This window comes from Pleuronectes platessa, chromosome 19 (assembly GCF_947347685.1).
Source record: "Pleuronectes platessa chromosome 19, fPlePla1.1, whole genome shotgun sequence".
Lineage (NCBI taxonomy): Eukaryota > Metazoa > Chordata > Actinopteri > Pleuronectiformes > Pleuronectidae > Pleuronectes > Pleuronectes platessa.
The window spans coordinates 13539218-13555282 of NC_070644.1; the positions used below are offsets into that span (position 1 = coordinate 13539218).

General features: G+C 43.4%; 3 protein-coding genes across 5 annotated transcripts; all 3 read right to left on the reverse strand.

Moving 5' to 3' along the window:
- Positions 1 to 94: 94 nt before the first annotated feature.
- Positions 95 to 1881, reverse strand: m17 (IL-6 subfamily cytokine M17). 2 transcript variants are annotated; one of them, XM_053411930.1, is made up of 3 exons: positions 1748 to 1881; positions 1111 to 1262; positions 95 to 970 (listed from the first exon to the last, which is right to left on the reverse strand). In XM_053411930.1, exons 1-3 carry the CDS (start codon positions 1800 to 1802, stop codon positions 497 to 499), a joined length of 681 nt encoding a protein of 226 aa, XP_053267905.1. In that variant the 5' UTR covers positions 1803 to 1881; the 3' UTR covers positions 95 to 496. The 2 variants fall into 2 exon arrangements, with proteins under 2 accessions (XP_053267905.1, XP_053267904.1); XM_053411929.1 differs by having other exon boundaries at positions 95 to 973.
- Positions 1882 to 5950: 4069 nt separating this feature from the next.
- On the reverse strand, positions 5951 to 9958 carry taok3b (TAO kinase 3b). Of its 2 annotated transcripts, none has more exons than XM_053411933.1 (7): positions 9663 to 9958; positions 9411 to 9539; positions 9092 to 9292; positions 8546 to 8785; positions 7763 to 7975; positions 7349 to 7531; positions 5951 to 6187 (listed from the first exon to the last, which is right to left on the reverse strand). In XM_053411933.1, exons 1-7 carry the CDS (start codon positions 9846 to 9848, stop codon positions 6026 to 6028), a joined length of 1314 nt encoding a protein of 437 aa, XP_053267908.1. In that variant the 5' UTR covers positions 9849 to 9958; the 3' UTR covers positions 5951 to 6025. The 2 variants fall into 2 exon arrangements, with proteins under 2 accessions (XP_053267908.1, XP_053267907.1); XM_053411932.1 differs by having other exon boundaries at positions 9092 to 9295.
- A 3758-nt stretch (positions 9959 to 13716) lies between these two features.
- On the reverse strand, positions 13717 to 15438 carry LOC128424991 (heat shock protein beta-1). The gene is made up of 3 exons (XM_053411464.1): positions 15017 to 15438; positions 14837 to 14900; positions 13717 to 14720 (listed from the first exon to the last, which is right to left on the reverse strand). The coding sequence occupies exons 1-3, from the start codon at positions 15387 to 15389 to the stop codon at positions 14561 to 14563; spliced, it is 597 nt and encodes a 198-aa protein (XP_053267439.1). The 5' UTR covers positions 15390 to 15438; the 3' UTR covers positions 13717 to 14560.
- Positions 15439 to 16065: the final 627 nt, after the last annotated feature.

Below are 16065 nucleotides of genomic sequence, written 5' to 3' on the forward strand. Positions count from 1 at the left end.
AAACACGAGTTAAACTGTTCCTCTGAACTGTGTAACAATGTGGAAACAGACATAGTGTCACTCTAAATGAGTTCAACAAATGGGAAGACAAGTGTAAAGCATGAAAATCTGTTTACTCTTTTAGAGCAGGTCCTTTTTCCAGACACTCGTGTTGCTGTGTGGCTCAAATAGTGCAACAACACTTCGAAAATCAACAATCACAAAGAAGTGCGGCTGTAATTTTTTTGTTTTAATAATTCCATAGGCAGTAAATAAGTTTACATCAGAAAAATAGATCCTTATATAACATCAAATGTATTAAATATACATGGCTTTCATAGAGATGGATTTGGAACATGACTCCATTTTATCGGGAACACAAAAGAAAATAAATATTAAATACCATAAATAGTATCAATCACCCTGATGTACCAGCCACCTTCAAACTGCTTTACAAGTCTTTATCAAAACCCGGTGAGAACAGGTGTTGTTGGGAGCCGACCTTCTAAGGCCAGCCTTAGGTCATCCTCAGGAGAAAGGTGTTCGTCTCCATCCTCCTCCTGCACACTTTGCCCTTTAGGGTTCTCAGTTCTCGGGCCACGTTCGACAGGAACTCCTTGTAGGTTCTGAGGACCGCGCAGCCGTAGACCTTCTGCTGGAAGACGTTCTGAGGCGGGGGTAGCATCGTGGGCCCCCCCGCCGGCTCGGGCATGGGCAGGTTTGGGAAGAGGCTCTGGTAGAAGCCGTTCATGAGAGCGGCCAGGTCTCTGCTGCGCGCGCTGACAACGGTGAGCTCGCCCAGCAGCGGGCTCGATGGCAGCTGCAGGTCTGTCTGCTGCTCGTACACCCGTTTGAAGTGGGCCATGAAGGCTTGGAGGTGCGTGTAGATGCTCGCTATCCTCTCCGAGGGCTCCAGGCCGGAGATGTTGGGGTCAGGGACATCGTTGACCGACACCTTGCAGAAGAGCTCCGACATCTCTCCTTGGGCGGCCTTCTGCAGAAAAAGATAAATCAATTAGCTCAAAGAGGAACATGAACAGTCACCATGTGCTATATATATACCACTGCACGAGCACATGGGGATTTTAACACAGCAAAACAAACTGCAGCACTTCTGCGGCCCGTACTCACATATGTTTTGATGAGGAGGACGGATTCCTTCTGTGCAAGTCTGGTGAGCTTCAGAGTCTGCTGCAGAGAATTCCCACACTGCTGGTTGCTGCTGCTGGCTGCCACAGTCCTCGTTGAATCAACAGCCATAACCAGCAGGAGAGGGAGTAGCGCTGAGGAGAAAGGAACCGGTCAGTTACCGTGATCCTACATCACACCAGCGAGGGGAACTTTGGCGTTAAAGCCACAAGCGGCGAGCAGGGGAGGTAAAAATAGAGTGGAAAACATCCAGCAAGTCCAGGAAAGAACACGACAGGTCTGTAGTATTGTCACTTCTGAGATTTTATACATTTAATTCATGTACTAATGCTGACCTGTCATCCTGCTTGTCTCTTTAAACAAAGGTCAGATTCTCCAAACACTTCACAAACTTATCAAATTTACTAATGCAGGAATGAATCTTGAATTTGTAAGTTTATAATAGACTGTAAGGCTGTAAAAGTTATAAATATCAAACTGTATAAGACTGTGAAGCACTAGAACTGAATATGAAACAAGCACAAAAAATATCCAAAACATGCACAATGGCAAGAAAAGATGTGACAGTGTTTAATTGCAGTGTGGATATTTCCATAGAAGAGATTTGAATCAAACTTACTTGTTGTCAGTTCCATAAATTGTTGAAAGCTCATCCTCTGTACACGACCATTCATTCTCTCCTCGGTATCTCAGGCAAATTGCGCGGACTTGTCATAATCACACCGCTTTAAAACTTTTTTTAAAAAGACAGAAACCACACATTTGTCATAGGAGGAAATGACGTGCACTTTGTGAGGCAACCAAATTTCCCAGAATTTCCTCCTTTTTTTCTTCACATGTGCATTTTTTTTTCTTCTTCTGTATTCAACAAGTGGTCTGCGTCCCCACTTGGCTGCTCAGTGCACAGACATGTTGGGACGTTGCCCACTTATTGTCACAGGTGTGAACTCAACCTTTTTTGACACTTGAAAAGCCCTTCCTCTCCATTTGTGCACAGAAACTAGTCACACTTCTGATATATTTAAATCGCTTGAGGAAGATAAACCTGCAAGATTTTGAAAATTGTCTCAGAAATGTATGGGAATAAATGTAGGCACCAGGGTCAGCCCCCCCCCCTGACAGGGATGATCTTTATTATTAAAGCTGTGCCTTAAGAAACCTATAAAGCTCAATTGGAGGCATTCATCCTCTAATGAACTAATCATCGGGATAAGTGTGGAGATATCAGTGGTTCTATTGATTTAAATGACAAATTAAAAACAGAGCCACTTTAATACACCTAATACTCATCCAAAATTGACTGGAAAGTACAAGTTGCATTCTTAAAAGCAAAGTTTTTTAACTGTATCTTCATATTTTCATTCCACTTCTCCTGCCTTAAGTGAACATTTATCAATATAACTGTATTTTTTACAATTTAAACTGAATCTGTGCTCGTGCTTTTGCAGCACTATTCTCACATTCGCACTGTGCAGGAAGCCAGCGAGGTCACAGGAAGCGCATTTCTCAATCAGAAACTTTTACATGTGCGTAAAGGGGCGGGACTGCGTCACTCCAGCATGCAGCGTGTCAGCTTCACTACGCTGAAGCTTCGGTTCGGACTGAGCTCACGTAACTCAGGGGATGATTTCATCCTGACATCATGAGGTGCTGCTTCCCCAGTTCCAGTGATTGTTGGGAGGAGAGACAAATATGAAGATAAACTGGGGTTTTTCATGTGTTGTCCCACTAACACTCACCTCTAGGAATTGAGGTCACTTCTGCTTGGAGACACGCTATGATGTGTTTAGTCAGCCGTCTGCATCACAGGGTTGGTGAGAGGTCACTGCCACAGCTCACTGACATGATCTCCAGTCATTTCAAGCTTCCACACTCAACGCTGTATTGTTATCAAAAACCACTACTGCTTGAGAAAAAGCCGAGGGGAACTCGACGCACCACAACCCTGTCAGCACTACTTCAGGTGAAGGCAAAACCACCTTCCCTGCTGCCCTCGGGGCTTTCCACTTGCCCCAGGGGATAATAGGGGGGTTGTGGTGAGGCAGGCAACTGCTGCAGAGGGAGCCGCAGACGTCGACGGTTCAAGGAAACTACAGCCGGATTCCTGCCAGCAGACGTGCCCCAAAAAAAGACACCAATCAACACCTAAATCGAGCAAGAATCAAGTTTACCCGAAACTTAAAAGCGGCCTATAAAACCCAGCACAGGCCTGCGCTGTTTAACTTCCCTCTCACCTCCTGTTCCCATTTCAAAGTTCAAGTTTCAAGAGTTAAAAGTGTTGGACACAATGTGGGTCATGGTGGTGATGTGGTACCAAAGAAAAGCAAAAGTAACAAGTCCTCAACCACACAACAAAGCATTACAAGGAAACTCAACCACAGACGACATGAAATGCAATGTCATAAGATGCAGGATGTCGACTGAGACTTTCTTTTTAGTTTTTTTTCAACAGAATCTCTTTTATTTTGTCTTTTATCTGCACAGGAAACGGTTGATCAGGAAAGTCCCCTCTTATTCTAACTAAATACATCTTTCTATCAACTTAACATTCACACAAACTGATAAGGTTCATCACTGTTCTCAAGACAAACCTTTCTCCGGCAGCCCAGTAGCACTTTATTTATTTTCTCACTGGAACGGCTTCGTCCACAAGGCTCCAGTTCATATCTGACCAGACAAAAAGGCCTTACTGCATATGAGAAACGTTTTCATTTTTCAAATTTCAAAAAACTTTTTATGAAAATGTAAAAGGCTGAAAAAATCTCGAGGAGCCATTCAACTTCAGCAGCACATTCTGGTCAAACACAACAAGTTTAGAACTTAGATTTCTGTCTGTAAATTTTTCAATTTTCCATCAGAAATGATACTCAATATATTCCTCTGTTTAAAATACTGTGTTAATACAGGGGACGTCTTCCGCCTTTCATCGTGTGGGGATCACGACTGAACATCAATACAAGCCGCGGCTACGAAATCAAAGGAAACAGGAAATACCTGTCCAAATATAACAGGGCTGCAATTCAAGACCACAACGTTCATTAAACAATGTTTCAAAAAACTGACCCGTGATAAAATAGTATTTATTTTTTCATACATATACTTCATTTTTAGAGGGTTTCACTGCATGGGGTACTCTAAATATGTCATGAGTGTCTGAAAAAACTTAGTAGTGTTTTGACTCGGGGAGGGGGGGGGGGGGGGGGGGCTTCAAAATGCTTCATGTTCACATTTTGTAAAAATCAATCGTCTCTCTCTCTCCAAGACACAAAACTACAAGGCTAAATGTGGTATTAGAAATTAAGCACCAAACAATTCTCGTCCCATTCGGTATAAATGGAAACATTGTGCAACCTGTTCAAGGACCTTAATGAACATGGCAAAAAAAAAAATGTAAATCTGATCATTAGACACAAATTACTCAAATGCAATCTCGATTCAAGTGTTGTGTATTTTTTTTTCCTTTTTCTAGAACCGCTGATCGATAAAAGATCACTCGGAATGATATTACAAGAAGTCTGTGGTTCCATTCACCAGCATTTATACAATCTGAGAGTCTAGTGATTTCCACTTAGCAATATACTGAGCTATTGTTTGACCGTATCTCCATGTTACAAAACAAAAACGAAGCAAAACCCTTTATCGTTAAGCTCTGCTATCGGTTATAGACCGGTGTCTCTGTGTGTCCTAGCTATTATTCTCATGTACAAATATTGATATCAAAAGTTATACAGCACAATTCTCACCATTTTTCCTTTACAAGAACTTTGATTAGTGAACATTAAATGATTCACAAGTTTAGATGAAACCAAAACAAAAAATGGTGCCGGCCTCAGGAAATAAAACATAGAGAAACACAAAGAAACTCAAATCTGCTTCAGGCACAACTTAAATAAAGGCATTTGTGAAATTATCATATCAAATATGGAGCTCATGTCCAGTACCCATAGGCTTTAAACTAAAACTAAAAAAAAAAAAAAAAAAAATGCTATGACCACTTTTATTTACAAACAGCTAAAATCTCTGACAGATTCATGCTTCACTTCACAACCTGAATTTGTCCTTAAAGTGCATGCAATAATAAGCAGTTTTACCAAGTGGGATCTGGAGTTGTGATAAAGAGAAACGGGCTGATCAAGCTGATGCCAATCGATCCTACATATCAAATGAAAAACCGTTGCCTAGAAAAGTGAGGGACCACAGTATACTGTATGCATAAGCACAATATGGAAGTATGACCGAAGAAAATGTAAAAAAAATTTTAAAAAATGAATAAACTCTGACTTTATCCAGTGACCCCATACAGTAATATTATCCACATTCAGAGCATAAAATAAATAAAACTAAATGAAATAAACCTCGTAACTTAAACGACAAAGCAGCTTAACACCACGGGGGAGTCCGCAGCTCACATTCCACAATGTCCCTCCATGTAACACACACATTTAGCATCATATGAACATGATGGGTTTCTACTTAAACATATCAAAGTGCCCATTTTACTAAAATTTCCTGATTTATTCATTTCATACCAAAAGGAGGAAATGGCATGGAGGAAAACCAAAAGAAAAAAGAGTCTGTTGTTTTGTTTTGAACACGTAGGTTTTGAGTTACACTGACTAGGTTTGATTTTTATTGACATGTTGTTGTTGTTGTTGTTGTTGTTGTTGTTGCTGCTTCTTTTGTTTTACTTCCCCCTTCAAGTTTCACAAAAGAAGTTCTCATTGCACGAGACACCCTCGATTCAAAGATGCAATATCTGCGAGAGAAGAAAAGCAATAAGAGAAAGTTATCCAGCTTCGTCACCGTGGGGGGGGGGGGGGGGGGGGGGCGCGACAAGCGGCGGGGTGGACGTGAAAAGGGGGCGTGGATATGTTCTCCTCCAGAGATAAGTCCACTTTCATCTGTCGTCTTCTTTGGCGAAGTCCAGAGATCCCAGGCTTCCGAAGCCGAGACTTCTACTCTCTGAGTCAAAGGCGTTCATTTCTCTGTCCTGACGTTCCAACAAGTGCTTGATCCTCTCGGTACGCTCCTTCTGAAGAGCGGCCAGTTCCTCCTCAATCTGCAAAGCCAAAAATATCACGGCAGATGTTTCATGATGTGGAAATTTAAGTGGCGTTTCCCCCATAGACTGCACATTAACACGGAACACATGACGGCTTCCCAATAGAGAAGCCAACTGTGCCTTCATCACACCCTAGAGGCTGTCGGTATAGGTCATAAACACTGTCTCCTCCATGTTGGTGGCTGGGCTTAATCCTCTGTTCGCTCCAGTGAAAACTCCGGCTCCTATATGCAATTAGCGCGAATTAGCACCTTCTTTTTACAGTCTATGGTTTTGTCCCGCTGGCATGTTTGTCCTGTTGCCAGTGGCTTTAACAGTAAGAAATCATACAGGTTGCCATGATAATTATTGTGGATATTCATGGTTCTGTAAGGATTCAACTTAAACAGTCGGGGGTAGTTCTCCTGACCTTTAGCCCCCCCCCAATCTCTACAGCTGAAATGTCACTCAACATACTCATTTTCAGACATTACAGTTTCTCTTATGTGAATATTTGATGCTTTTATCTGATAGTAAATTGAAATGTTTTATTGCATGAATATGTGTTTTAATGGTCACCTCGAGCCATCATGTGTGAAAAAGTAAAATAGCGTTTATCATTTGCTATTATTCAATTATTTAAACATGTTAGTTGCATTGTGACACACCTCATTCTGACATTTTCAGCTTGTACCAATCTTTCCATTTAGCAGATTACTATGATACTCGTTGTTTGCTTGCTCACGCCCCCTGGAGGATGTTCCCTATACATTCTTTTGTGCTCTTTTACTTCTTCCTTTTTTTCTGCACTGTCACCTTTAGGATAAACAGAATGAAGTTTTGCACACAACATTTTACACAATGGACAGATGTAATCAGCAGATATCCCAGCAAACCACCTATGTCAGCCAAAACATATCCAGGTTAGAAATAACTGGAACCAACCTTTGTATGGTAGCTACACTGATACAGTCAGAAGAGTAAAGTTGTGACTTTGTGGGGACTTTTATATCTGGGGTTGTAATGAACATTGCAGCCTCTAGGGGGCATTCAAATCTTCTTCAACTGCCACCACAGGATCATAAATCTCCTTCTGCACATGTATCTATCTGCTACCTATGCTGAGGTCATTCTGTTATACAGCTTGGTGTTTCAGAATGGTGTCCATCTCAGACCTACCTTCTGTTCAAGGTGCGCTCTGCGTATGGAGACCTTCTGCTCCAGTTTCTGCTGCTCCCGCTCGTGTTGGGCCTCCATCTGCGACTGGGTTTTTCTCTGGTAGGCGTCCAGCAGCTCCATCTCCTGCTTCAGCTGCTGCTTCAGAGCTTGGCACTCGGCTTCCTGCTCCTCGTCCAGTCGCATCTAGAGACGCAGCGAGACACAGGCGGTCACAATGGTATCAGCCGTGAGCCTAGGCCGGGGCCACAAGATTACGGCAAAACTGTTGACAGCACTTTAGATTTTCAGATTCACGATGAAGCTGGAAAACAACTGATGCACATACGGTGGTCGTGATGAACATGCTACATACAAATGATGATGATTGAGGTCCACGTTTGCAACTCATGACAAGAGGCTTCAGGATCCTCGTACCGCTTGTGACGCCATCATCTCGTTGATGCTCTGCTCGTACTGCTCGGCCAGCACGGCCAGCTTGCGCGTCTGCTCCTCTTTCAGGCACCTCAGGATGTTCTTGTGGTCGCCCTTGGGGGAGACCTCCAGCTGATGGTTCCGAAGAGCTTTGTACTGCTTGTTCTGCACCTTGCATGTGTCCTGGAACTGCTTCTTGATCTGCATCTCCAGCGCCTGCAGAGGGAGACAGAAAACAGTTTAGTGTCCGGTTCGTTCATGTTTTACATACAGATGGTAAAACACAAAACTCATCACAATATGGAAAACAAGATTTTGTTCAATATGGCTCTTAATTTGATTTAATTAGTTCCACACTGAATATACCCCCAATCGGGAGAGAATACTTTTGAAGTGTTATCGTAATAATAATTAATTCAGTAATAAATCGATTTGTTTGCAGTGACCTTGAATATTTCAGGTGGCACAGATGACCTTTGACCTCTACACTGTGCAGCTGCTCAAACTGAACAGTATTGTCAATTGGTAGGTACAGAAAGGGGAAACAAAAATGCAGTTCTCATGACAACTTAGTTAGAAATAATAGTTCTATTGGGAACTTTAGAATTAGATATAAGGTACATTAACCATTGAGAGATGTGCAGGGCAGATGTTCAGTACCAATATCTAATCCTTTTGTCATGAACCATGTCCTTTTCCTTTTATAAGCAAACCTGTGTTGGCATGAAGATAACCGGATATCAACTAAATAACCCAAAACACTGGTAAAGAAAACTCTTCAGGCACCTTGAGGTTTCTGGGCTGCTGCCGCTGCTCCAGACTGTGTTTCCTGTGCAGCTCCCTCTGCCGCCGGCCGTTGTACTCCTCCTGGTTCTCCAGCTCCGTCTGATGCTGCAGCCGCATGAGCTCGATGCGCAGCTTCTGCAGCATGTGCAGCTGCCTGCGCTCCAGGTCCTGTGTGGACTCGTCCTGCCGGATCATCAGGGCGTGCTCCATCTCCTTCTGGGTCCTCTTCTTGTTCAGCTCCTGGAACAAGAAGTTGATTCATTTGATTCTTTACCCAGAAATCTTACTCCTTCAAGGGAGCATCATCATTTTAGTGTCCTCTCCTTTTAACTTCACATGCTGGTTTTTGGTATGCACTATTAGATTCCATGCTTAAAAAATAGCTGCAATGTCAGAGGGGATGATTGGCATCCAAACAAATTGAGAGGATTTGGAGGTTTGCTACTATTTAATGGTCGTTTTTCTTTAAATGTTCACACACCTCCTGAAAACACCAATAATCACCCTAACATTGTGATTGGCTCTAAAGTCATGAAGTCTCACTACCTCTCTCAGTTGCTCCTGTTCAAACTCCTGCTTCCTGAACACACTCCGGCGTTTGAGGGCCCTGCAGCTCCGGTCGTAGACCAGCCTCTGCTGGGCCAGCAGGTGAGCTTCCTCGTCAGCCTGAGAGCGCTGCATTGTTTCTTTGTGCCTGGACAGACGCTCCTGCTTCTCCTCCTTGGGTGTGCAAGGGTCCTCACTCATCTCCTTAACGGAAACAGAAGCACAGATACACAGAAACGACAAAAACAAAACACAATTAAATCCTCCGAGGAACGTGTGTCTGACGAGTAGGTTGATACACTTTGTTCTGGATATTTACTTCTTTGATCTTGTCTTTGCAAAGCCTGTACTCCTTCTTCTGACTGTCTAAGAAAGACGTCAGCTCCCTCTTCTGCTGAGCAACAATCTGTTGCTGGATCCTCCGCTCTTCTGATGCAACTGACTTCATCTGTGACGAGACATTTAAAAAGTGAACATTCACCCAAAATGCCTGGACAAACATTGTTTAAGCTCAAACTGAATCACTGTGTAGTTTCCACCTCATTCACAAGAAACACCTGGAGGGCTGTACCTCTTTGTCCGTTTGAGCAGCGTGCCGCTTGGCCAGTCTTTCCAGCTCAATGTAAGTGTTGTTCGCATGTGTCTCAAGTTCCTTCTGCAGCCGGAGCCTATGCTCATCCATCTCGGCCTTTAGCCTGTTCTCCAGGGCGATCAGCTGCTTCTGGTGCTGCCGCCGCATGCGCTTATACCCAGACATCTGCTCCCGCAGCTCAAAGTCCTGCTCATGCTCCTGGATCTACCTGATGACCTAGACAGAGGAACACAGGAGGCGGGAAGTAAAAGACACAGAGCAGGCAGGGAGACACAACTGCCATGGAGGAGACAGGGGTGGGGGGGGGGGGGAGGAAGAGGGACAGCTGGTAAGTCAGAGGCTGTGGCCTAAAATCAGAGCACATGCACCACAGAGGCAAAGAAGAGCTCTTTCAAAGAAAAGTAATGAGTCCACAGATTACTACCATGATAACCGAAGACTCTAAAGTTGATAGGCTACGTCTCACTTGCAGCGTAATCAATATAAAAAAGAATCTACTGCTTTAATCCCATTTACAACAAATACACAGTCGCCCTGTCATGTTTCTGCAGCTCAGGAAAAACTTTCAAAAGATCAGCGTGTTTTGATCCAGAAGAAATTCAGAGATTTGTCATTCATGCCTTCATTCCCTCCGGTTTGGATTATTGAAATTCTCTCTTCACCTGCCTGAGCCAAAAGATTCCACATAAATTACAGCTCGTCCAGACTCCTCACCAAATCTGCTGAAACAGAGCATATTACTCCGACTCTAGCTTCTCTTGATGGGATTCCAGGAAATTTTTGAATAGTTGTACGATTTGACTGCAGACTTTGAAGGACCGTTCTGGACTTGCACCCAAGTACATTTCTTTTGACACCACACGTGACCTCCAGAGGTGACCGGCTCTGGCAACATCTCGTTTTTCTCATCTGTAACCTTTTCTCCATTTCTGTACGTTGCTTTTAAAACTGTTTCTTATTGTTTGCTCATTTAACCGTTTCCTCGTTTGCCTCCAATTTCTCCAACTTGAACTTGCCAAGCACCTTGTGACTGTGTCGTGAGAGGTGCCACGTAAATAAAGTTTATTAGATTCCCATTTAAAATTCTGCACGAGTCAGTCAATTACTCTCCACACTGTGCTTCCCAATCGGCAAGGAATATCCACACCGTTTCAAACACCGGGATCCGTGACCCGACGATCTGAGGCGACGTGTGGAGGAGCACCTTTTAACACCACCTCCGACTCAAACTAAATCCCATTAGCGGCAGGCGGCGAGCAGCGGTTTGCACATGGACGTACGTACGAATGCATGAAGGCAGAGAGAGAGAGAGAGAGAGAGAGAAGCTGAGGATGGAAAAATGACATCCATTAACAGGATACGGTTGCCATGACTACAGATGTACAGCTGAGAACACAGACACCCCCTTCCCTCCCCTCATCCACCTCACCCCCCTACCACCAGCACCCCGCCCCCCCCCCCCCCCCCCCCCGCCCCCCCTCCACCAGCACGCACGCACGCACACACTCGCTCGCTTGCACACAGCCACGCGCGCCCCGTCCGCGTGCACTCGCACACGTAGCCCCATTTCCCATGCAGGGAGAGGGGAGCTGCGTACCAAAGATGCTGATTTGATGGTGGCGGCGATGTGTTCACGGGTCTTGCAGTCGGGAGACCGGCTCTTGTGAGAAGTAGGCCGCAGCTCTGGCCTGGTGTCCCCGTGCACAGCCTCATCCCTCACGCAAGCATGGTCCTGCAGGGGGGGAGGAAAAGGGGGAGATCGTGGGGCTGGGTGCTTCCCAGGCCCTCCGCACTCGCTGTTCCTGCCTGAGCCGCGATCACTGGCGAATCTCCCTGAATGCAGCACACATCCAGCGTCAAATGCATCATTCCCCCCGGCTACTGTCCGCAAGTCCTTCCTAAGAGAGAAGAGGGCATTGCCAAACAATTGTGCAAGGCAGCACCAAAAAAAAAGAGGCAGCCACAGGATGGAGTCGGGTTTTTCTTTTCTTTTTTTTTCTTTTTTTTTGCTTTCTGGCGTCCCCCCCTCTCTTCCCACAGAGGAGGAACCAAACGGCTCCGGTGGATAAGGGTGAATTATGCAATGCCTACCATTGATAATCGGAGAGCACGGGGACGCGTTCTGCTGCCACTCTTCTCTTCCGCCTCAAAACGCAAGAAATGTTTGGGAGGATAAAGACTTCTCCTGTGCGCCCATGATCGCATGTGGTGCCGCGGGTGAAAACGCTGGAGTCAGGCGGCGAGGCGCATCCGAACATGTTTTTATTTCCCCGAATCTGTCGCCCGACGATCCGCTTGTGGTCCACTCGAATTTCTGTCCTACATTTACAGCGCACTTGGTCATGGTAGGTGGTTCTGGTGCCTTCTATTCATCTCGGTCCTCTGTCCCCTGCTACACTCCCCCTTCCTTTAAAGAGACACCGCAATACTACAGCCTCCCCTCAGCAGGACCAAACTTCCACATCCCAGGTCGCAGGAAGAACACCCGTCAGTAATCAGGTGTGATGTGGGAAAAACAATTTCACCGTTTTATATATGATGTTTGTAAAATGTCATCTTAGTTTCCAAGTTTAAACACATTCGAGCAATGCCAGATTAAAAAAGAGATTTCAACTGTCACAAGATCCTTCAATGCATTTTCCAGAGAGTAATGTTAAGCAAAGAATTATAAAATATCTTATCTTAGTGTTGAATTAAAATGTTAAATTTAAATATAAGTGTTAACCATACAGGTAAATGTTAAATATATATGTGAAAGTTAAATGTATAATATACATGTTTTAGATATATCTAAATGTAAATGTTGAATATAAATATTTAATATACATCTCTGTTAAATATAAATGCTAAATATGAAAGATATATGTAAGTGCTAAATTTAAGTGTTAAATATATATCTGTATGTTGAATATAAATGCTAAATGTAAATGTTAAGAGAAAAAAATGAATAACAAACTTAAAAAAAATAAACTTGTGAAGAAATGGAAAAATAATACCCATGCTACCAACACACAGATAAAAAAAAAGTCTGCTGTGGACTATTATTATAATTAAATTAATTTGCTGTAACAATAAAGCAGAGACTATAAACATGAATATTTTTACCACTCTAATCACTCATATTGTTGATTCATGTGGCAACAGATAAATATTCAAATACAGTCTCTCTGGTGCTGAATAAATCTCAATCAAATATATACTGTCAATACTTCTGCTGCTATGTACAGCACTATTAATATCAGCTCAATGGCGTCCCTTTGGCTGCTGGGAGTATTGCACAGTGCAACACTTAAAGGTCCAGTGTGTTCGATTTAAGGGAAAAGGATCTAGTTTAGATTTAGTTTACCCTAGAACGGGGCCTTTATATTTAGATAGCTAAATATTGCCATGTTTTTTTTTAAGTAGTTTATACTGGACAAACTAAACACCTTTGAGTTTTTATGACAACTGAAGCTACTACAGGTTCTGGTTCAAGTTTCGAAGGGAAGGGTGAAGTGAGGGGTATTCAGCTGCAACATGACATTTCACCACTAGATGTCACTACATTCTACACACTAAACCTTTAACAACTTAGTACATCTCTAGCTACCTTGCAGAACAGCTAGCAGCTACCTTACAATAACAGAGACTAAATATACTATAGCAAACCACCTAGCAACAAACTACTGACACCATAGCAGCTCAATTAAAACAGAGAACTTATAGTGACACATTAAATTATACATAAAGCACTTTTTAACTAAACGTTAGTCAAAATCATATCTCGCAGAAAGAGGGTGTGCTTGAGATTTCCTATGAAGTTTGTTTTTTACCTCTCCTATTTGTGCTACAGTTGGTAGAACTGATGTACAACAATTGTTTCAGATGTCACACTAATACAATGTTGTGTGGTTTAGGTTTGCTTTAATAAATTACACATTTAAAATGACTGTAATACAACCTGAACAAACCCCTATTCAGCTTAGAGATATTGCCGCAGACCAAAGTGGACAAACACTGTGAAATGGCCGACAATACAATGTGACCAGTTTTCTAAATAATTATTTCAATTAGTACATTAATCCCTCTGATGTCACTTAAGGACACTTGATCGGCTTGTCATGTCTGAAAACGACTGAACAATAACTTCTATCATATAATACTCCAAACACTAGATGTCACTGTTCACTTTTGAATGACTCGGTCTTTGTCAGACTAACTCTGTGTCTCTCAGGGATGAAGCTTATTGTTTATTTTTCTTGTGATAAATCTCTATCAACTGATTACAATCTCAATTGAACTTCTCATATAGAGGAAATACGTGGTAAAAAGGGATTCAGTGGTTTACCTTCAGTCGACCATTTACCTCTATGAATACTGTTGGTGAGCAACGGATGAAATAAATCAGAATAAACTGGTTCCTTCAAATCTTTTATATGCTAATAGATGCATCTGCAATGCAAGGAGAAACATACATTCTTTATTATTCTTATTGAAGGAGCTGTTTAATACAGTTGAAAATTATATTAAAATCAAAATTTAAAAACTGCAGATTTTCCAGTGTTTCTCTGCCTTGAAAGCAAATTAAAACTCAAACCAAGTCATTTCTATATTCAGCTCTTCTGCCCTGTAGAGGACATGGCAACACTGGAAATACATAAATCACTAATACACATGTTCAATTAGAAAATGCCGTCATGCTAAGACTCAAAATCTGTTACTTTTTTTTTACATTGATGAGTTTGCATTTAGTTGTTACTGTAGTGGTGATGGTGCATTATAGAAGCAGATAGTATCTCATATAGATCACCTGTACTAAGCTGTAACAAACTTTTACTTCAGTGCTACTTAGGTTCGCTACGCACAACTTGAGCTACATCTCGTTCTACTGGCTGGTCTCACTGGTCTCCATCCTGCCTCTGTTGGATCTGAACTGGTATGACGAGCTCACTGGGCGGCTCGCTGACGGACGTCCCGGGAACGGGAGCCTCCACCGACAGGACTCCATCGCCAGACAGGGACGAGCTGATGTGCTGCAGGTCCACCCCCTGTGGCAGCCTGGGAGAGAGGAGGGAAACCACTAAGTACTCAAATTCATGTGTTTTTGACTCATCAATCACACTGCAATGGAAATCAACCAGAGATGTGAAATTATACAAATTTATTCAACTGACTTGTATTTCCTGTTGAAGCATCTTGAAACCGATCCATGCTGATCTTGCTTTTCTTCATGATTTCCTTCGAATAACAAAACAAATTGTAAGAAAAACACGATACAAAAAACAGAGCTCAACATATCCTAACTTTTGCTTAGTTTCCATCACATGATTCAATGAAAGAAGCACCGGCAGCACCTGATATCTGCAGGTAGCCCTCCTTGGTCGTGATTGTGATCTCTTCAGGGGAGAAGTGGTTGACGTCCAGGTCAATCTTCCAGCTGTCCGTCCCCGTGCGGACCTCCGACACCCCGCTCGTCAGTGGTCTCGGGCCCTTTGCTTGACCTCCGAGCGGAGGCAGCAGTGGAGTCTGTGTGTAGTCGGGCCAGGAGAACGTGGCCAGCCTTCTCTTCGCCCAGTCTATCCAGTCCACGTCGCCGGGCTCCAGGAAAGGAGGGAGGCCAAAATCCTGCATGCAGATGCGGCTCGGCTGCGTCCAGTTTGGGAACGGTTCCCAGCTGACATCCCGGCGGAAAATGGGACGGGATAGTGTTTTGTTTTGTTCGCCCATGTCCCAGAAAAACAAGCTCAGAGTGGATGAGAGGTTTGTTGAAACTGCAAAGCCCGTAGCTCCACCCTGACAAACCAGTCTGAATCGATGACCCGGACACCGAACAACAGAGCAGCTGTATTTTTACTCTCTGGGTGAGCAGGGGCCTGATTTGGCATATATACCCGGCTGACTCATTTTAACACTTGTCCAGCAGCGAGTGGGATCTAGGTGATGAGGAGCTCTCGGTATGTCCTCAGCTGGGAGGTTACTCCTCCGTTGCCCCGGAGCCTGGATAGGAAAATGCTAATTATTTGTATTTATATCTCTGGAGTGTCTGTGGCAAGTTGTTGGCGAATGACTCCGGACAGTTTATTCAAGCGGTGGCCTCTGCAGTCTTGTCACATACTGGTGCTCTTTGTCCATAGAAGTCACAGCTTTGTGTTATATGTGAGGGAACAGTGCGTACATCCAGTCACACAGTAAACAACCGAGTTAAACCCTGTTTCCAAACACAACACTGAAGTAAAAACAAATCTCAAGACCAAACAAACACTACTACTCGATGAATACATATAGGTTAAATAATTCTATATGACAATGATAAGTTGTGTTCACGTTCAGCTCAAAGTGACGGGCCGAGAGACTGACGCGGTGAAGTGGAGCCGAGGAATTTGACATCTGGAACATCCTCATG